This window comes from Simochromis diagramma, unplaced genomic scaffold, assembly GCF_900408965.1.
Source record: "Simochromis diagramma unplaced genomic scaffold, fSimDia1.1 OVJJ01000320.1, whole genome shotgun sequence".
NCBI lineage: Eukaryota > Metazoa > Chordata > Actinopteri > Cichliformes > Cichlidae > Simochromis > Simochromis diagramma.
This window is the reverse complement of record NW_024386773.1, coordinates 5,882,293-5,904,320: the sequence shown is the minus strand read 5'-3', so window position 1 is coordinate 5,904,320 and position 22,028 is coordinate 5,882,293. Positions and strand designations below refer to the sequence as shown.

The 22,028-nt window shown below is 39.0% G+C and overlaps 1 protein-coding gene across 7 annotated transcripts in view; it reads right to left on the bottom strand.

The window, feature by feature from the left end:
* The window catches only part of LOC120717031 (plasma membrane calcium-transporting ATPase 1-like), a 130,150-nt gene that overhangs the window by 64,622 nt on the left and 43,500 nt on the right, over positions 1 to 22,028 (bottom strand). For all 7 annotated transcript variants that reach the window (XM_040004877.1, XM_040004829.1, XM_040004862.1 and 4 more), the window contains one exon: positions 9,461 to 9,874. In XM_040004877.1, coding sequence (XP_039860811.1) covers positions 9,461 to 9,656 — 196 coding nt within the window. In that variant the 5' untranslated portion in view covers positions 9,657 to 9,874. The remainder of the gene's footprint in view (positions 1 to 9,460; positions 9,875 to 22,028) is intronic.

Here is a 22,028-nt window from a genome sequence, read left to right as displayed (position 1 = left end):
TGTGTGTGAGAGAGAGAGAGACAGTGAATAGGACTCGGGTCATGCAGCTAATACTGAAACTCTGATAGGGTGCTGACTTCTTGCACCAAAGAGTTCAAAAAGATCTGACAGACCAGCAGGCTGAGAAACCTCTTAACCTACATACGTGTACACTGTGTGTGTGAGTGTGAGTGTGTGTGTCCGTGTGTGTGTTTGGGAATTCATTTACATAAAGCTCAGAACTGAACTGTGGCTGATAATTAGCCCTTTCACAGTACACACAGACAGGTGACACCATAATGAGGGGATCTGGAGGCGTGATTTTAAAATACTTCTGCTCGTATTTAAAGGCTATGTAACATTTCTGTTTGTCTGACACTTCATGTGCAAAGTTGCACTCCTAATCCTCCATGACTGAACTGTTAGAGATCTGGTATTCCTTGAGGAGAATAACTGGGGATGCAGCTTTTGCCGTTTATGCCCCCAACATTTGGTGCTGCTTTCCTCAAACTACACTGATAATTTAAAAAACTCTTAAACATCCACTTCTTTAATCTTGCATCTAACTAGTGTTTGCATCACAGACTATCATAGAAGATGACGTAGCTTAGGGTCTGACAAATTGTGTCAAACCAGAAAGACCTTAAATCTGCATTATTAAAAATGAATTATTTTTGTAATGACCTTGGGGTGACACCTGCACAAGAGAAACAACTTCCTGTCACATACAAGTCTATGGAAAAAACCGTTGGACTTGACCTCTGTAAACACTTTCCTGATGCCTTCAGCTGCTCAGTCACTCATTTGAGTCATACTGAATAAACCATTAAGTCCATTTTGTAATAACCAGTATGTGAGTTCTCCCATATTTAGTATTCAGGTCGAAAAGAGCATTTGTGTCAATATCAACGTCAATATCACGTCAGCTTTCTACTTTTATTATCTCCGAGTTTGTTTTCTCTTGCCACATCGCTCTTCCTTTGTCCACTCCAACAACCTATGTCCTTTTATTCTTTTAAATTATTATTTTTTCCCCATAAAGCTCTTTGAAATTCACATGTCAGATTGAAGTCTACAAATAAAACTGACTGCACTAGTGTGGCATTCTCCTGGCATGGTTTGGATCCACTTGCCCTGCAAGAGGGTGGCTTCTGAATTTGTCGATGTTCATTTGCCAATTACGGCAAACAGGATATGGCTGAGGTGAACACAGGAAATACGCACCCACTAAACATTTTAGGTTTCCAACTTATCTTCTCAGGAGTTGGTGGTTTATTTTGATGAGTGCCAGTATTTTGATTATGATTAGAGAAACCCATGCAGCTCCAAAAGCCAAAGAAACGGACAAAAGTCAATAAATAGGACTAATACAAAAAATATTACTTTATTTATCATGATATAGTTTTATTTCATTTTGGTTCCATTTCTAGTTGCTCTCAGTCACTGTATGTGAGAGGGAGGGTGGAGGAACCAACTGATTCCAGCTCATGAGCCCAAAATAAAATCTTTCCAATGAGTGATAAGTCATCTAAAACCACAGTTAGGTAAACTCAGACCCTTCGCAAGCTTCTGGAAATCAGATTATTTGGGAACCAGTCAAGGTCACACTATTGTCGCTCCTACTAAGTTATATCTGAAAAACCCAACAGTAAAGGTCACACGTTCATGAGTGCAGAATAACACACTGAAACTGAAAAATCCATTAAAGATACTTTAAAATATATATATATATATTTGGCCAAAACATGGTGGGATTTGACCTAGAGGCGATTTTTTTTTTCCCATCACCAGACTACATTTTTGACGAGTTTTTCTAAAATGATTCAATGTTCTCAAACTTGAAGCACATTTTTGTTTATAAAATGGTCAAAAATATGAAAAAAAGCACCCACTAACATTTCTGCACTTGAACTACACCACAGGAACATCATAAAGGCAAACCCTTTAGAAAGCTTACTCTGCAAGAACTACTACTTACAACTGTTCAGTGCCATCATTCCCTGTACCATCATTAAATTCTGCATGAAAATCCAGCTACTTGTTCATCTGCTGCCTTTAATCTTTGTTAATAGGCTGGAAGTGAGAAACTACAACCCCAGCTAGTGTTTCGGCAGCAAATTGGAGGCACAACACGTACAATTGCAAATCCTGGCAATGGTGATTTGTGTAGGTTATCACATAAATAGACTTTCAGCTTCATTCACTGGTCAGATTTAGGCACTAAAAACTCTTGGTTAGCTTTGGGAAAATGGTGAGAGCAACAATGCATGTTTAAAAATGACTACCGGGTGTGACAGAACTATCTCCCTAGTATCATTACCTGGTTACCAAAGAGTAGAGTGTGCATAAATGAGCCGCCCTAGTGTGGTCTTTGACAAAATGGCATCAACTGACAAGCTGGGAATGGGTTGTTGTGCAAGAGAGATTAACACTAACAGCGAGAATAAAAGAACAATTTGTTTCATTCCAAAACCCCATCTCTGTTGTTATTGAAAAGACTTCAAGTGACGTGACTGATTCACTGCAGCACAAATCGACCAATCGGAGCTTTTGACAAGCAGTTAACTAATCAGAAAGCCATTCTGATGTTAAGTTAATTGTTTAAGTCATTCATCAGTCATCAACGGCAGCTCTTCTCTGGCTCCACTTTCTCCAGCTGTCTCACATCACCATAAACTGCATTTCGCCTTTGCTGGCTCTCAAATGAGACCGATATTTGTACACAAGATAAACAGGAAGACATCTGTGTGACTTCCATGCCGTTTGCGCTTCAAAATTAGCATGAAACTGAACATTTGATCATTAGCTGATGCCACAGTAAGAAACTCTTTAAATCCATTTTTATCTGCCACTTTCAGCTCTAATTTCTTGAAGCTATTAAAAAGCGATGACACAAAATACAAAGGGAATTATCTCCTGTCTTCTTCTCACCTGAACAGTGACAGAAAACGCTGCTGCTCAGTGGCACTTTCCTAAAATAGAGGCTTATTTTAAGGCCCGCATGTGTATTTTTATAAAGTTTACATCTGGCTCCGTGTGTTATGTTCAAAAGCTGCATGTCATCGCAACATGAAACACACTCAGACTTTGATTAATCAATACACATTAACCAACAGGATGCACAGCTGCAGCTGAGCCTTCGGTTTTAGGATGTGTGTGTGTCAGTGTGTGTTAATGATCAGGTTCAACTCAGGATGACGAGGTCTGTGTCTGTGTCCATTCATGAGCTGGTTTTACAGACTGAAGCATCTAACTATCTATCATAGCCATCGAGAGAGAGCTGCTAAAGACGCGCCTCACATGTGGTTAAATATAACTGTGTGAAATCTCTAACTGCTAACATAACGACGAACTGAGCTGTTACAGAGCTAATCAGGTTAGTTAGCATGGCAGCGGGCTATCAGAGAGAAGGAACAGGTTTTCTATTGTGAGAAGCATGATTCATCTGAGGCTCATTCCAGATCTGTTTACATCAACACAAGAAATCATGCGATCAATGTGAGAAAATTAGCTTAAGGTGAGAAACAGACAACCCCTGTGTGTGACTCAGGTTTCATGCAGGTTTCCCTTCTGTCACAGAGACACAATAAATGAGATGTACATGCTTTAAGGCAGCAGTCCCCAACCCCCGGGCCTCGGACCGGTACCGGTCCGTGAGTCGTTTGGTACCTGACCGCGAGAGTTGAGGCTCAGGTGTGAAATGTATAGTTTTCAGGGTTTTTATCAGTTTTCAGCGTTATTTTGTTATCGTTGGGGACCGCTGCTTTAAGGGGCAAAAAACACACAATATTCACTATTTAACTCCTCACCTCTGATACTGCGCATCCACTGTATCATTGATATTACAACATCCTGACATGGAACAAAACCCAGATTAACAAATAAAATGCTGTTTAACCAAAAAAGCTTGCAGTTTCCCTTTAGTTCTAACTTACTATGCGTGGTAAGTTATTAATTTTGTATATGTTTTTGGTGTATATCACAGTATTGCTTTTCATTTTTGATTTAGAGTCACAGAAAACAGGCTTCCATCATCTACCACTTGGGTAGCTGAATGCTTCGATGTAAACTAACAAACTATGGTTATGGTATATAGTTCACATTTCAAGATGGAGAATAGGAGAGAGGTAAACGAGGATTTTTATCAATACAGCTTACTCCCACAGCAAACTCTGTGCCTGCCATGCAGACTGTAAAATCAATTTGGAGTTTATTATTAGGATGGAAACTGTGATACGTTCAGCCAGTGTAGCAGTGCTGTCAAAATCCAGCACTAAACTTTAAATCCTGCACTGAAACAACCATAAACCGTGACACAAACAACATTTAGTAGGTGAGTCCACTAATTTTACATGTGAAATTATCAGATTAGTTAGGGTCGGTCCATCTCAGAGAACAGTTTTAGTTTTTGCCTTTACCACAGCCACCTTAATGATTAGGCTTGGGCTTTTCTGTTTCATAGCTTAAACATTTTCACTACTTAGGCTACATTTTATAGGTTTATTGAATTTTTAAAAAGTAGGGACGGGGTGATATATCAGCCACATAACAGCACCTCCCTGTATCAGCCTGGGTAAGAGAAAGAAACGTATCGACAAATGAGGTGGCCGATGTTTATCTGTTGTCAGCGCAGCTTCCCTGAATAAACGTTCAGGGACAGAGACTTTCAGAGATTTCTTTGTTTTCATGTTAAAAGTGAGCATCTGTATTGAGCCACAATTTCAAATAACTGGTCCATCAGAATCAGCTTTTTTTTGACAAAGTAGGTGGACACATTCAAGGAAACGGGATCGTTTTTTTCTTTGCTCTCAATGTTCTTAACAGAATAGAAAACAGATAATACCAAAAACAGCAACATGGCACAGACAATAGCAAGACATATGTCATATTGATGTTTATGTGCAACAATGCAGTGGTGCGGGGTATATAAATAAATAAGGATTGGATAACTGGTTAATATATATAGAAGGAACTTGACAACATAGATTTATATAATTAGAAATAACACCATATTTACTTTAAGGTATTTGTTTTGTCATAAATTGTTGATTTCATTGAGCTACATATTACATATCAGCGGACCCCAACCCCCGGGCCTCGGACCGGTACCGGTCCGTGAGTCGTTTGGTACCGGGCCGCGAGAGTTGAGGCTCAGGTGTGAAATGTATAGTTTTCAGGGTTTTCAGCGTTATTTTGTTATCGTTTTTATCGTTAACTCGGTTTTCCTGGGTCTTTTCACGTGTGTTATGAAGAAATCTTCTTTTTTTCGGTACCGGTACTAGTTTTATTTTGTTGTATTTATCCGCGACACCTTAAAGGCCGGTCCGTGAAAATATTGTCGGGCATAAACCGGTCCGTGGCGCAAAAAAGGTTGGGGACCGCTGTTATATATCATTGTACACCTTGCAGCTGTAGTAATCAGTCAAACTGCCGTTTAAACCATGTGTATACAGTCAAATAACACTTGTACTAAAGACTTGCAATCAGAGCTGTGAATCTGAGATGAACATATTAAGGCAGGTTTCAAATATCAGTTATGATGAATCTAAATGTATTTTAATTGGTATCAATGAACTTCCTGTGTCATTTTAGCCACTAACAAAAAAAAAACACAGAAACACACACACACACAAAGAGAAACTCATATGATGTACTGGAACAATCATACATAATTGATATAAACGAATCTAAATCTCATAAATGTTTTACCGGTTTATCAGTTTTATTGAATAACCAAAGGCTTTAAACCACTGAATTTAAAGCCTTATGATTTATGAAGTCGTGTTACGTAAACATCCATCAACACTATAGATGCAACAGCCACTAATGCAAATACTGACTGTGTAACAGAAAAATAAATAAATAAATAAAAGTCATTTGTGGACTGCACTAAATGGATGGATTTGTCTTTCATTTTAGTCTCAGGACTCTTGAACCTGTGTAAAAGGACTCAACAGTAGCACGGTGACTCTGTGCTGTAGCTCACCTGTTTCAGGTTTAGTAAGCTGCGATTCAAGGTTAGGCCCTGACCTATTTTCTCTGTGTGTCAGGAATAACTGAATAAATAACAGTCACTGCTGTAGTGCCATATGCGTAAATGTGTGCAGTGTCCTGTTAACGTTCTGTCAAACCAGGATTAGGCTGCGTTCACTGGCGAGTCTCTTTATTAACCTCTTACGGGCTCGTGCACATTTGCAAATTAAGCACATGAACTTTATTCTGTGCCCCCTGATGTTTATGGACTACTGTTGGTGCAAAAGAAGCCTGATGTCAGAAAACAAAAAAACGCCACTTCAACTTATCACTGTTTTCACAAAGTACAGGCCTTGAGTGTTTTCCTGTATCTGGCGTGAGATTTTCTTGGACATCTTATGAGTGTGAGATAAAATCATGTGTCTAGGAAGCAGCGTCAAAAACAACTAGTCCGTGGGATCCACTTATCCACTTTTGTGCTAGTTTTGGTTTCCAGATAAAGAACTTCTCCATCTTGAAGTTAAACAGTCTTAAAAACAATGTAAACTGTCCACTGCTGCTGTTTGCGCTTCTCTTAACGCTTTTTTGATCCCTTGTTGTCTTTTTTGTGCTTTTCCCCCTTTTGATGAACTTTGTTGCCCCCTTTTTGTCCAACAGGCATTCGACCTATGCTTAGCAACTTCACCGTCAGGCTAAGTGCTGTCAGTTTTTTAACTCTAACACCCTTATATGTGATTGTTTGATTAAGACAAACAAACTGAGCAACAAATGGCACAAAAATGTTGTCTGACAATTGACTTTTTTTTTTTTTTTTAATTGTCATAAAGCTTAAAAAACACTTCAGTTTTTTGTTTTTTATTAAAAAAAAGGAATTTACTGTCAATTATTTCATGATTTACATGGTTAAGTATATTTGCTCTCACTGTAGCAGTGAGTAGTAGGAGCAGGCTGAAGCCTGAGATTTAGGTTCAGGGGGATTATTTGCATTTATGAAGAAACTTTGACCATGTGTAATATAACCCTGCCCCACAGGAAAAGCAGGAGCCCTTTAGATGGCAAAAAGATGCTCATGTAGGACATGATGTTACTAATAAACCTGGATTGATGTCTTTACAGTGTAACACACTAACAGTCTCATTTCATGCGTGTTTGCCCTAAATCTTACATCCAGATTTCCCCGTTGTTGTTTTTTACCCCCTCCCCCCTCTGCAGTGAAAATATAATTACACTTTCTTCATTAAAGTGAGTAATTTCTTGCGTGGAGGACTCGACTACAGCTGTCCTCTGATTACTAAATGGAACGGAGCAATGATCTATGGAGCCATTAGGGGAACGGGCTGGAACTAATTTCAATCCTGGAATGGACCAGTGGCTGCAAACACACTCACACACATACAAACAAACACACATACACAAACACAGAGGGATCAAAGGATGAGAGTGGGAGAGAGACATAACAAACAGCCGCATGTCGGCCATTTTCTGGTCTCACATAGAGCTCCAAAATGATCATCTTTTAGCACAAAATAACGAGGGTATCCATGTTTCACCAAACAAGCGTGGCTCACACACACTTATCTCCTGCTCTACTTGTGTTGTCAATGTAACTGTTGATGCACTTCCATCAATATACCCGAGCAAGAATTTTGAGAAACAGTATTATTTATTGCCCTGCCAGCTACAGTCACTTTCAGAGTTGCTGAATAAGGCTGCAGTCTCATCATGTTTGATCTTATCAGACTAAATTCTCATTGGTCTGACAATCGCTAGCTTTACTTGCACGAGGGGAAAAGTGCTGCAATAATAGCCTTCAGTCCAATCCATTACTTTTGGCAGTGTGAACAGACCTCCCCTGAATTTCCACAACCATAACACTGGCTATAAGAAAACTTGGACAACTAACATCTTTCTTAACCATAACCACAGATTTTTTATTGCCTAATCCTAACTAAGGATTATAAAAAAAGACTACGGATTCCAACCGGAATATCAATCAATGGATTAGGAATGGAAAGGTCATCGAATCAATCGTAAACCCAACAAATCCTAATCCTAATAGTACACAGCAAAAATGCCACGTCCCGTCACCGCTGTTAATTAGTGCACTACTGTTAAAGTTGGTTTCTTCTCTTGCAATGACTTGCTTCTTTCTTTGTGTGTTTCTTAAATGCAGAGATTTATGAAGAAAAGCTTGAACTGAAGTACAATTTTTATGTTCACAATTAGAATCACTCTTTATAAATGTGTACTAATAAAAAATGTTTAGTGTGCATAATGTCATCAAAATAGTAGCTACAGATTAAGATTTTATTCCTCCTGTAAATTAATAAATAATTTCTTAAATGTATGTTTTTCCATCTATTTAATGCTACTGACTAAAGGTTTTATCATCATTTTTGTACATGCATTACAAAATCAACATTTTTTCTTTTTTGGTTTATTTGATAGGAAGATGTGACCCGTGTCTTTCAGTTGCTTAGCAGCAAAATATGGTGTATTAAGACAGCCACACACTGTGTATTTCCAGGATTTTTACTGTGAAAGGCAAGGACAAGAAGCCCTTTTTGAAGAACAAGCGTGTATGGTACAGATCTCCACTGCCACCTGCTCAGACTGAAACACAATCCCTGTGTTTTTTTCAATTTAACAGAGTAAGCAGTTTCCAAGTCTTTGTTTTTAGGGCTCCTAAAATCCCAGAATTTGTGTTGTCTGACTTAAATGCTGTTAGGAATGTCAAAGATGGAGGTTGCCCCGTCCCCACCTTTAAAGGGCGATTCCACAACACTCCAACAGGGAACGAGTACATGAGCCGGTTGTGTTGGCTCACGTGCTCATGCTTACAGCAGGTTCAGCTGTGTGCTGCCAAATCTAAAGGTAAACATAAGAGCAGAAATGTACTGGGCCCGGGTGTGTCGTTCATCAGACCACGTGAAGCGTAGTTGCGTAATACTCTGGGTGTGATTAATCTGGTGTAAGTGTAGTTATTGCTTCTTTTTTTTAGCATACTAAATAATGTCGTACGGTCAATTAAAATGGTACAACTTTCTGGCTTTAACTACTTGTTGTTCAGATCCAGAGCCAACCTTTCGAAACACTATCACCCATGATTGTTGACATTGTTTGAAATAAAAAATTATCTTCATTAAAACTGTTTAGATCATTCTAAGGTACCAAAAGCAAACTTTCTTGACTGTACACAAGGCTCCAATAAACAAAAAACGTCCAGACTTTTTAGTACATAACGCCATAAATGGGGTCATGAAGAGGTGGGCTGGAGCCTATCCCAGCTAACACGTGTTGACAGAAGTTAAATTAAGCAGAATAAATGTGATTTCTGGAGGGAAAACTTTTCAAAAGTGTTTATTGATGATATAATGGTGACCACTGCCAATCTAATTCACCTTGGATCATTTTTTTATTGTCACAGACTAATAAAAATTGTAGGTTGTGAACTGTTTCAGATCCACTGACTTAAATGGTTTGGTGGTGTGTATTGAACCGGTCTTACCTTCTATAGGGGATGTTTTCAGGCGGCGGCAGATGCCCTGCACATCTCCGTAAGTGTCCCGTATCTTGTTGACGGCCTCAGTGCTCCGCAGCTCCATCAGGGTCCTCAAGTCCACCATGGTCACCCCAAAGTCCCCTTCATGGTTGCCCTCAGCAACCGAATTCCCCGGAGGGTGGTCTGCAGGGTTGTTTGCCATGGTGGTCCTCTTCACAGCAGTGTCGTTCTTCTGACTGTCTTTGTTTGTAGTGATCGAAACGGTGGCTATGTTATTAGTCACAGGAATTGTGGGTAGTGTAGTTCTTTTAGATGGCAGCCGGAGGAGACAAACTGTGACGTTAAAGCCTTCTCTGGACGTGCATGCTCCTCTCAGTAACTATGGAAACAGTGGAGTAAACATGTTCTGCTGGTTTTACTCTGCAGAGAAAATAGAAAACAGGAAAACAGTTGTTTAGAAACCAGAACCAGAGTGGAAACTGTCTGAAGACGTACCAGCCCAGCATCAGAAGCAGCACACATAAAAAATAAAGAAATAAATAAATTAAAGGGACTCCTGAAGTAATCTTTCTAATTAATAGCAGAGAGACTAATTTGCCCAATTAGAGAAGAGATTTTCTCATCTTAGATTATTAAAGGAGTCCCCTGAATCACCGAGGTCGTTATGATATAAACTTATTATCAGTTTGCGCAGCTCCTGTGAGACTTGTGGTTATTTGGTAAATATCTGCTCTCCATTAACCATCTGCTGTGAGTTTATCACTCTGGTCAGAAAAAGCAGCATTTTGTCTTTTGTCGTATTTATGAGGGAGTCATAGTTTATTTCCTTGCAAACAGCTGTGGATTGAGTTCAAAATCAAGGGTGTCAAATGTAGTTTTACTAACAAGCACACTGGGAAATGAGAACGAAATCAAGTGCTGGACAGATATGGTCTGTTGACAAGGTTTACCTTCATTGAAAATGTATGTCTTCTGCTAGTTTTTCACATTAAAGCCCTGAAGCGGGCCACACAAATACATTTATTAGCCTTTATAACATTTAGTCAAGATCACGTAGTACACCTGTGCCATATAAAATAAATACCTCATGGATGGTAGGGTTACTACTGCTTGCCAGTGGGTGTAGTACCATCATAGTAATTTCATAATTTACATAATTTCCTCTTGGATTCATGAAGTCTTCTGAATCTGATGCTACAGAACTGCCACTGTGTCATTGAAAAAGGGTCCAAGGGCAAATCCTGAACCCCAAGTGGCAATTTTTCCACCTTAGTTAACATTTACTCATTACTATCAGAAAGAGCTTTCCATTTCCTCTGCCACACCAACTGGCCAATTCCTGCCAGTAATAATTTAAAAAAGTGGAAGAAGACTGACCCCACTCGGTTACACTGGTGTGTGTAGACCACAGCTACAACGGGGTGGATCAGATTTGGTCAACACTGAAATTATATGTTACCCATATAAACATTTTGAAGGGTTAGAGTTGGCCCACAGGCCTTGATTTATTCACATATTCTCTTCTTCTCAGCCTTACTATGTGTGCAAAAGCACAGCTATACAGTGAAATAAAACACACTTCAAGCAAATGTTGAAGACAGCAGTTGGCCTCTGAATTCATTAACTGAAGCATCTGTGAAAACAATATCAGGCAGCAAATTTAATTACAGACTACAAATCAGGAAAAGATTAGATGCTATAATCAAGAGTTTAGGAAAAACTAAATTAGCCCAGCGACAAGAAATCCAGACTCACAGATGAAGAGCCAGAGGTCACGGTAAATGCAATGCAGCTCTGAGAGCCAATCAGCATCAAGCAGGAGACAATGCGATGGAGGATATCCACCGGGTCAGAGTGTGAAAATGTGTGTGTGGCCTAACTCTGACTCTCCAGCCCATCGCTACAGATTATGTAAGTGCACATCAAAGGCTGTCCTCCATTTTTCGCAGTTTAGCGCTCTTTGATGGACGAGCGCGTGCACACACACACACACACAGACCCTGTTAGAGAAGTACTACCATTACTACCGGGGTTAAGCATTTTCTGAGTGGTGGTTTTTGGTACAGGTGTTGCAGGATGATGCTTGGGTCAGTGGTTCTCAGACTGAGGAAGACAGACAGAACAATTTCAAAGCTCTGGTGAATGCTTAATATAACAGTGGGAGCTTCAGCTGGCTCGCTGTGCAATAATTGGCACCTGGTTCACTTAGAGAAATTACCAACTGAACGTCTAATCAAAGCATAGACCTCATTTACATTCGATGGCATCTGGACTCCCAAGTCAGAGACAGTTAAATGTTTATTGTGTAAAAATGAGCTAAGCTAAAAAAATTTCGTGATGCTTTCCTCTTCAGAAATTTGCTTTGAAGTCTTTATAATAATCCTAACATGGTTTGCTCGGTATCAAATGTAAAACAGAGATTGTTGTTTAAACAGGAATTGCTGATGGCCATCTCAGTATGACTTTACATAATGCAAATTTTCCCAACCTGAAACAAAATACACTGCACAGGGAGACTCACTCCACATCAGCGTGGCGGTACGAGCGAGAGCTCACAAGCATCAAAGACGTTTTTCTTTCTCGACATGTCACGTTTGCAGTGCGATATCTGCAATGTGATACTTTAAAATCTACTACAATGGCATTACTTTTTACAGGCCACAATACAGGAAATAAGAAAAGTTTACTAGACATATTAATGAGTGAAGAAGAAGAGGTGCAGTCTCAGTGTAAGCTGTTGTGCTATGACAACTGCACACGGTGCAGATTTCCAGTTGGGTCATTTAAATTGTAAAAGTCAAGTTTTTTGACTGACATTTTACTGGTCTTAAGTTTTGCTGTTCTCATGCCAGATATCTGCTTCCACTCACGTATTCCCCTTTACAACCTAATCCTGTAACGCCAAATGTATCATATTTCATACATGAGTTCGGCAGCTATTTCATGGTTCAGCATTTACCAGGCTAATAATAGACTGAAGCTCATCTATATACTTAATTAAAAATTCATTTTTTACCTAAATCTATTAGTTACTGCTCCTTACCCCAATCCAGGGATACTCTCTATTTCAATAAAAAATATCCAAAATAAATATTATGGGTGGATGGATGGAATAAAACCAGATAATTCATATTAAATAAACAGTTTCCCAGTCTGTGTGATGGTTTTCTTTGTGAGGGTTTTCACCATATCCTGCGTAATGTTCAACTTTGGGTTGACTCCAAATTCTTCCCGTTTAGAGCAACGCCAGCGTTCACAGTGACAGCTTAGCCTGAGCTTGAACCCGTGTGCGCACAGTTTGATCGATATCCCCCTAAGGGGACGGGGCCTTCCCCGCTTTCGTCACAGCCACTGATCAGTGGCAGATTTGAGAAAACTTTCTGTTCTGCAGCGTTGAATATTACAGAGCTAATGAAAAAGAATAACGTGGTGCATAAAAATGCTGTGCAGTCCTTCACAAAGTAGAATATCGGGTCATTCTACACAAATAAACAAAATTACATTAACATGTTTGCAAAGTTGATTTGAATAAATTGTAAATAATTGCCGTAAAGAGTTTACAGATTTATCTGTGTCAACATCTGTGTCCACGTTTATTAATGATTGCTGCACTTTTACAAGTAAAAAAGAGGAGCTGGATGAGTTTATTTTATGCCCCATCTCTCGTTTTTTGTTTTTTTTTTTTTTTTTTTGGTCGTTTTGTTAACTGGAAAATATTAATAAGAAAAAGCTCGTGTTTTTCTTTTTTTTGTATTTACACGCTTTATATTAATGACCGCCACAGTTTCACACGGCACTGGCCTCTCCCAGATAATTTAACAATCCTGTAAGTCAGTTTCATGTTTTCAGTAACTATTTTTGAGTCATTAGTCACAACATAAGAACGCGGTAATAAAATGAATGCCTGTTTGTTCTAAGTTATTAAAGAAATAGTTGATGATGTCACTGTGATGGAATGTGTTAATTATGGATAATGAGATTACTTAATTACAGAGGCAATAAGAGGATGAAATGTGCGACTATTTAATTAAAAAAAGATCGAATATCTACGTTTACATTCATTATTCAGATGTGCATTAAAGAAACCAAATGAGTTACCATGTTGTGCTTTTAGTGTGTTTTGATGTACATGGGCAGAGCTTCAGTGTGCAATTCATAGTTCAGTTTCTTATCAATTTCCTATTAATAACAGTATTTTTCAGAAGCTTTATGACTGTCTTATCAGCATGGATATAATCAGCAACATTAGTCAGAACATTAATGTTTGTTACTTAATAAAAGGCCCTCATTCATGAATGGAAATAAAACAAAACTGCACAACCCACATATTTTGGGTGGAGTTTCACAAACAACATACACCTTCTGTTTGTTGACTATACAACCACACCCAGCTCAGTTCAAAGGTAAGCATTTTGACCTTAAACCCTAATGACACACCTGCTCATTCAAACAAACACACATTTTCTAGCCTGTCAGGTCACTGAGTGTTTGCAAGGTTGTCAGGCTTTAACAAGTTGTTTCCTTATCACAAACATAAGTGGGGGAACAAAGTGATGACACGAAGATACACCACCAGGTTGCATATACTGTCACAGTGCAGAATAAAATAGGTTTGTTTCATCTGCTTTGCAAAGGCATTGAAACCCACAGAAGCTGTCATCTGATAACTGTCATACATAACAAGCTGCAGAGCCATTAAGCTCATGTGAAGGTCAGCTTGCTACTGAATATTAGTGTAGAACTTGGCCAGAAACCATGTTATCGTCACTGACGACTAAAACTGGGTGGGGAGACACATTTCAGTTAAAATACAAATAGAAATAGAAACTAGAATAGAAAAATGGAAAAAATAACTGAAACAATACTGGGCACTTACAAAAGACATGCAGTATGCAGAAGCACTGGTATATAAATTTACTGAGATGTGTACAGGGAGTGCAGAATTATTAGGCAAATGAGTATTTTGTCCACATCATCCTCTTCATGCATGTTGTCTTACTCCAAGCTGTATAGGCTCGAAAGCCTACTACCAATTAAGCATATTAGGTGATGTGCATCTCTGTAATGAGAAGGGGTGTGGTCTAATGACATCAACACCCTATATCACCCTATATGCATAATTATTAGGCAACTTCCTTTCCTTTGGCAAAACGGGTCAAAAGAAGGACTTGACAGGCTCAGAAAAGTCAAAAATAGTGAGATATCTTGCAGAGGGATGCAGCAGTCTCAAAATTGCAAAGCTTCTGAAGCGTGATCATCGAACAATCAAGCATTTCATTTAAAATAGTCAACAGGGTCGCAAGAAGCGTGTGGAAAAACCAAGGCGCAAAATAACTGCCCATGAACTGAGAAAAGTCAAGCGTGCAGCTGCCAAGATGCCACTTGCCACCAGTTTGGCCATATTTCAGAGCTGCAACATCACTGGAGTGCCCAAAAGCACAAGGTGTGCAATACTCAGAGACATGGCCAAGGTAAGAAAGGCTGAAAGACGACCACCACTGAACAAGACACACAAGCTGAAACGTCAAGACTGGGCCAAGAAATATCTCAAGACTGGTTTTTCTAAGGTTTTATGGACTGATGAAATGAGAGTGAGTCTTGATGGGCCAGATGGATGGGCCCGTGGCTGGATTGGTAAAAGGCAGAGAGCTCCAGTCCGACTCAGACGCCAGCAAGGTGGAGGTGGAGTACTGGTTTGGGCTGGTATCATCAAAGATGAGCTTGTGAGGCCTTTTCGGGTTGAGGATGGAGTCAAGCTCAACTCCCAGTCCTACTGCCAGTTTCTGGAAGACACCTTCTTCAAGCAGTGGTACAGGAAGAAGTCTGCATCCTTCAAGAAAAACATGATTTTCATGCAGGACAATGCTCCATCACACGCGTCCAAGTACTCCACAGCGTGGCTGGCAAGAAAGGGTATAAAAGAAGAAAAACTAATGACATGGCCACCTTGTTCACCTGATCTGAACCCCATTGAGAACCTGTGGTCCATCATCAAATGTGAGATTTACAAGGAGGGAAAACAGTACCTCTCTGAACAGTGTCTGGGAGGCTGTGGTTGCTGCTGCACGCAATGTTGATGGCGAACAGATCAAAACACTGACAGAATCCATGGATGGCAGGCTTTTGAGTGTCCTTGCAAAGAAAGGTGGCTATATTGGTCGCTGATTTGTTTTTGTTTTGTTTTTGAATGTCAGAAATGTATATTTGTGAATGTGGAGATGTTATATTGGTTTCACTGGTAAAAATAAATAATTGAAATGGGTATATATTTGTTTTTTGTTAAGTTGCCTAATAATTATGCACAGTAATGGTCACCTGCACACACAGATATCCCCCTAAAATAGCTAAAACTAAAAACAAACTAAAAACTACTTCCAAAAACATTCAGCTTTGATATTAATGAGTTTTTTGGGTTCATTGAGAACATGGTTGTTGTTCAATAATAAAATTATTCCTCAAAAATACAACTTGCCTAATAATTCTGCACTCCCTGTATATGTCAATACACACATGTATAATTAATGCTGATTCTTAATTTATAGCATCTTGCATCTGACAAATTCATCTATCGCTAACAACAAAATCTCTCTCTGGAAACCAAATCTAAAGTAAAATCTAAGATTTAAAATGAAATCAAGAACATAATAACAACTGAAAGTTTTTAAAACAACAAGAAAAAATCCTCCTGAATCCTCATGCCAGTCAGTAGAGAAATGGGATTTTCACCTCTTGTGTTTGAGAGCAAGACAGGAAAAATGACTTGCACATACACAAATCAATACAGAGATGAGAGCCAGTGAAACGCTGCATCCTCTTCTGGTGGTTCATTTTTGATCATTTTCAGTTTTGATTAGATCTGCTCTCTGCTGCTGCACAAACAAACAAACTAATCAAGCAATTGTGGTTGGGGCTAATTCAGGGTTAGTAAATTATGTAATGCCAGGCTCAAACTACATGATTTTCTGTTTGTTACGTTAGTGTTTGTGTAAGATTAGGCGATTATGGAGTCATAAAATCCTGCTTTTTTCTTACTGTAATCTGTAATGAGAGGTGTTACAGATTACCGAGTTGCTCCTGCTGAGTTGCTAGTTAGTGTAAACATCTTCTTTTCCTGGGAATCAATAAGTGTATTAAATTTAACTAAACTAAACTAAACATAAAGGCGGGCAGCAGGAGTGTGGAAACTTAAGTGAACTGACAGAAATGTGAAGTAAAAAACTTCACATTTCTGTCCTAAAAAACAAACTAAAATAAAAAAGGCAATTTATTTAGTATTGTATTTATTTTTATTTTTTAGCTTGTTTGTGGGTTTTTTCCTTCAAACTAGTGTATTATTCTATTAGACTAGCATGTCTACATGACAGTAAGTCATCCACTACAATGCCTGACAAATACCCAATCTCTGTTTTTAGAATTATAAAAATGTAAACGATCACTAAAACTTACAAAAACCTTACCAGCTGGTTAGAGAAACACGTGGATGACCGAAAAGTCTTCGAGCAGCTGCAGCATTAGTTTCCATCCATTATGATGTGAGAGTCACTGCATGAAACCCATTTTCATTTCCCTACATCGATATCATGTAGCCTAAACAATAGATTACAAAAGCAAAGTAGCCCGCCCCTAACATGTTACAACCACTTGCCGAATGGGAATGGAATATATTTGTAAAATCTAAATCACAAAACCACAAGGTTGTAACACAGGTCCAACTAGATAACGCTGGAAAATTCTCCAATGTGTAATCACAACTACAAACAAGCTGCACAGAATAATGTACATGTGAAAACCGACAGGTCCGATCAGGTCAACATACACAAGCTAATCCTCCTGCACACTTACATATCACTCGCACAATGACTCGCACAAACCAGTTCTTTCTCAGATTACTGGTGATGAAATATTTCCACTAGCCAAGTGCCAGCTGGAATGAGAAGTAGCTTTCTAATACACTTGTGTGCCGGTTTATTATTAGCTAAAACTAATGCAACAATCCTCTTAAATGCCCTTTCATGAAGGTTATAATGAGTAACAGTTTTAAAGAGGTGTTAATTCTACTGTGAGATCATTTTGGAGGCTGCAGCACATCTACAATATAGAAGTATAAATACACACACACAGAAAACGCACACTTAATTTAGACTACTGAGTATAGTGTACATTTTTAAATCTTTTTAGGTGGAAGCTAGTTATTAAAAACTTTAAGCAAGAGTTAGTGATCTAATGACACTCACATCAACACTAAAGGAAAAGCAGGTCATTTAGGTGGAAATTTACCCACTGGGCAAGAACTAGTTGAAAGATGACTTTCCTAGACATCCAAACTACGTCATGGATTTGATTAAAAACGGAAAAGGTTTAAATCGTCTTTCCAAGTTTTCAAGTTATAATTGTTATGATTTTTGCCTTAAATGCAGAACTGCAGGTGTTAACAAGTTAAGTTTTGACTGAGCACAAAGGCCAAAGAAATACAAGTACATTATGCAAGTACTATTCAGATTTTAGTCTTAACGTGAGGCCAAGAACACCCGGCAGCACTGTTAAAAGCAACAATGATGTTAATGCGTTACATTTACTTTCTAAAAATGTTACTTTTGATGACTCGATATAGCATTACCCAGACTTAGATATGATGTCACAGATACGTTAGTTTTTATGTTGTTCTGCAACACTGCAGAAGGTCTGGTGATCTTGAAACCACAGAGCAAAGTTTCCAAGACGTCACCTGTTGGTAGTAACCAAATTATGACCAAATGCTACACTGGAAACAGGTGATGTGTTTGTGAGAGTATTGCTAAAACTGCACATGCCCTTGCAAGTTGTTCATCTACTCAGAGATCATTCATAGAAAGATAGTATCTGAGAGACTGGGCGACAAACATTGTTCATATATGCGTGACAGCGGCATGCCTATAGTATGTCTGTCTGCATACTGAACGCAGCTGCAGGATATCTCTGAAACTTGTTCTGTATGTTTGTGAGCCCTGATTCACTGCAAGACAAAAAAAAAGAGAACATGCATTGATTTCCAGGCAGCTTTCCTTGCCACAGTAATGGGCCGATTCCCATTGAAAGTTAAAGGTTTAAAGGCGTTAACATCCAGTGTTTGGTGGAGAACCTTTACTAAACATTTCCTCTGGAAATGCAGTGGGAATGCTGTCAGCTGAAATAATCCAACATTCTCGTGTTTCAATATTTGACAAAGAGAAGATAAGAAAGTCCCAAGAGGTTTTGAGCAGACATCTAAATATAGATGGAGCATCAACGTGGCATTAAGACAACCAGTTTCAGTGCATGAGATGCAGTGTGTCTGTTCTTTGTCTGTCTTATCTATTTCTTACTGCAGATTAAATTATGCTGCAGTTGCCATGTTGCCAGCCACTCAACTTATATGCATGTGCGATAGCATAAGCTTGTGTGTGTGTGGAAGCGAGAAAAAAATACTATTTTGGATTATATGTGTGGTTTGAAGAAGCCTTAAAACACTTTATAGTACAAGAACCCAATTGTTACAGAAGCGAGGCATCCCACTTTCACATCATGTGGAGATGGAGAAAGCGGCGTGTTTATAACTTGGTAAGTACTATTCAAAAACTGAGGGCAGTTGAAAGACTGCAGAGCTGGTTATGAATAAATATTCTCATAAACGAGTCTCGCTTTGGAGCCCATTTCTGAGAACGTTTTGGAAAACACCTGAAAACATAAACATGTAGGCACGTCTTTTCACATGTAAACAGTTTGCAGACACACTCTGCCTCAGAGAGGATTGGATTCATGTTTTGGCAGTTCTAACTGCATTTGGTTAAACTAAACAAAACCAAGGTGCACAATGACTCACGCACTGACATCACATTGTTATTATAAAGAAACCTGCGGGACATTAACACAATAGAGTTGTGTTAAAATGTTCAAAAAGGCACCTAAAACGTCAGTAACACCGTCAAGATGACACAATTATCTAGACAGCGCGACTCCTGAATAAATTATTGGCGGGACTGCAGACTTCTGCAGTGCAGATGCTGAACTGTGTTTGTTGGACGCGTGGAAGACATTTGCTCAATCTGAGCTCCACCAGGTATCACCATTTTCTGAAACGTACTTAATTAACTCATACAAATAAAACAAGTCACCTCAAATTCAGAAAACTGACCCCTGGCATTAATGAGGCGTTTGGGGTCACTCTGAAATGCCGCCATTAATCAAAGTCAGGTAAAGGATAAACTGACAGACATCGTCACGTTTGCATCTCTTTTACCTGGTTAATTATCAAAGCAGCTGATGGTCATTATAACCTGGTCTGAAGCCAGTTATGTTCGGAGTTTGGTTTTTCCCACATTTTCACTGAAGTTTTTTTTTTTTTTTCGTTTTCTGTACGAGTGAGCGAAACTGATTCTCTGCAGAAGAAAAATGTTTTTTTTATATTCTTAGCCCATTAGGCCGTATAACACTAGAGAAGGAAGTTGCGCAATAAAGTTACAGTACAAGTTACAAAATCACATGAAGTGGCATTCAGCTGGTGATGCAGAAAATACACAAATGTTTTATGCTTCATTCGATCTGCTGCCAGGTCCCATTCAGGCTGCTGGGGATGAAGTAGCTAGAACACAGATTAGAAAATGCATCATTATAGGTTGTTTATTACCAAGAATATTATAATATGTAAGGTCAAAGATCAAGCAGGTAACTAGAAAAAGGACATATCACATGTCAGAGAATGATAGAGGATATGGCCAAAGGCTGTGACAAAGGCTGATAAGCATATCCATTCAGAAGAAGGGCTCTATAATAAAGTCTGTTTTCAGCCTGCTCTGTCTCAGCCAATGCCATTAACTCTTTTGATATTGATTATCTTACAGGACTGTGCCTTTCTGTTTACAGCTTTTTGCACGTCTAGTTTCTGAGCCTATAGATAGCAATAAAACCAATCAATCATAATACTTTAACACACTCGTCTGAAAAATGTTTTTCATTGCAGTTTAATGAAGTCATTGTGCGCTATTCTTTGGCCTTAGACAAAATGATGCTGATGTTTACAGTGTTTTTCCTGCTTAGAGAAATTTTTGGCATGGCCCGGAGGTCTGAAATCATCAGCACTGAAGTGAAAATAACAGGAAAAAGCAGTCAGATTTGTTAATTAGACTTAATGCTTCCCTTTACACAAATTAACCCACCAAAGGCCAAAGCTAAGACAGGAAGGAACCCTGCTTACATTTTATTTTGAAAGTTAAGCTAAGCTGCAGGCAGACCACAATTTATCTCAGGAAATGCAATCATGCAGCAAGGCTAAACACACGGGTGGAGGACAGGAAGTAACACAGAGGGCTGTAAATGTAAACTCCAGAAGCTAGCAACTGTAACTCTTAATGTTGTAAATCACACAGCTTCTTATCAAAAGCTTCACTGTCATCAGCAGCTATAAAAATGTTTGGAGGGTCAGTGAAGCTGTGCTAGTTGAAGGGTGTCAAACATGTGGCCCAGGAGCCGTGACAGACCTGCCAGCAGGTCCAAATCAGCTTTATTTATTTATTTATTTCTGGTGTGACATATCAATTCCAGCATTTTTTACGTAGGAGTGAACATTTCTGGAACTTTCCACATATTTATACATTTAGAACAACTTTTCTTGAAGCCATAAAAACACATTTGTTTTTCTCAACACTTGTCATGCATTTATAGAGTTACAATAAAAATGAAAAAAAATTGAGTTTTCTTTCCTTTTTTAGAATATATGGCTTTACTGACTGGCTCCTGTGAGTTTAAATTGAACTGTATGTGGCCCGCAAACTAAAATGTGTTTCACACCCCTGGCCTTGTTGACATTTAATGATCTGTTACCAGGTCGCTAGCTACAGAGCTAGGCTAATAATATAAACCGATCACTACACGAGATGTACTGATGATGGCTAAATTATTTTAAAAAATAAAATAATGGGGTCCCTGATGGGCACAGGAATGCCATCACACATGGCAGGAAGAAAACGCTCCTAATGGATTAAACTTCAGCCGAGAGAACATATGAGACGGGTCCATTCACAACACGAGGACAGCCATTAAATCGATGCTGTGTGCTTTGGGTTGATCACTAAAAAAAGAAGCCCTGGTCTTGCGTTTAAAGTCCACACTGAAATCTTAGACGGCCTAAGAGTGACTCTTTTCTGAAGCGTCAAAAATCAATATTTGGAAAAAGCATGAGGCTGGAGGCTCAAGTGTGCACCACGAGTTTTTAAAACTTAAATTGAAGCCTTGCTGCACATGAATAGTGCATACACAAAACTGTAGGGACCGAGAATCATATGCCTCTACAGTTTTTTTGGGGGATTTTGTGTGCGTGTGCGTGTGCGTGTGTGTGTGTGTGTGGGGGGGGGGGGGGGGGGGGGGGGGTTCCTCATATGGTGGAGACGCTTGGACCAGGAAGCAGGATCAATACCTCATCACAGCTCAGCCTGTCAGACAGTTCTCCTCTTCCTGTCTTTAGAATATTTAATCACAAACTGTTTCCTAAATACTTTGATGTTTTATTTGATGTTTCAGCCACAGTCCAGCTGCTGTCACTTATATTATTTTGCCTGCTATG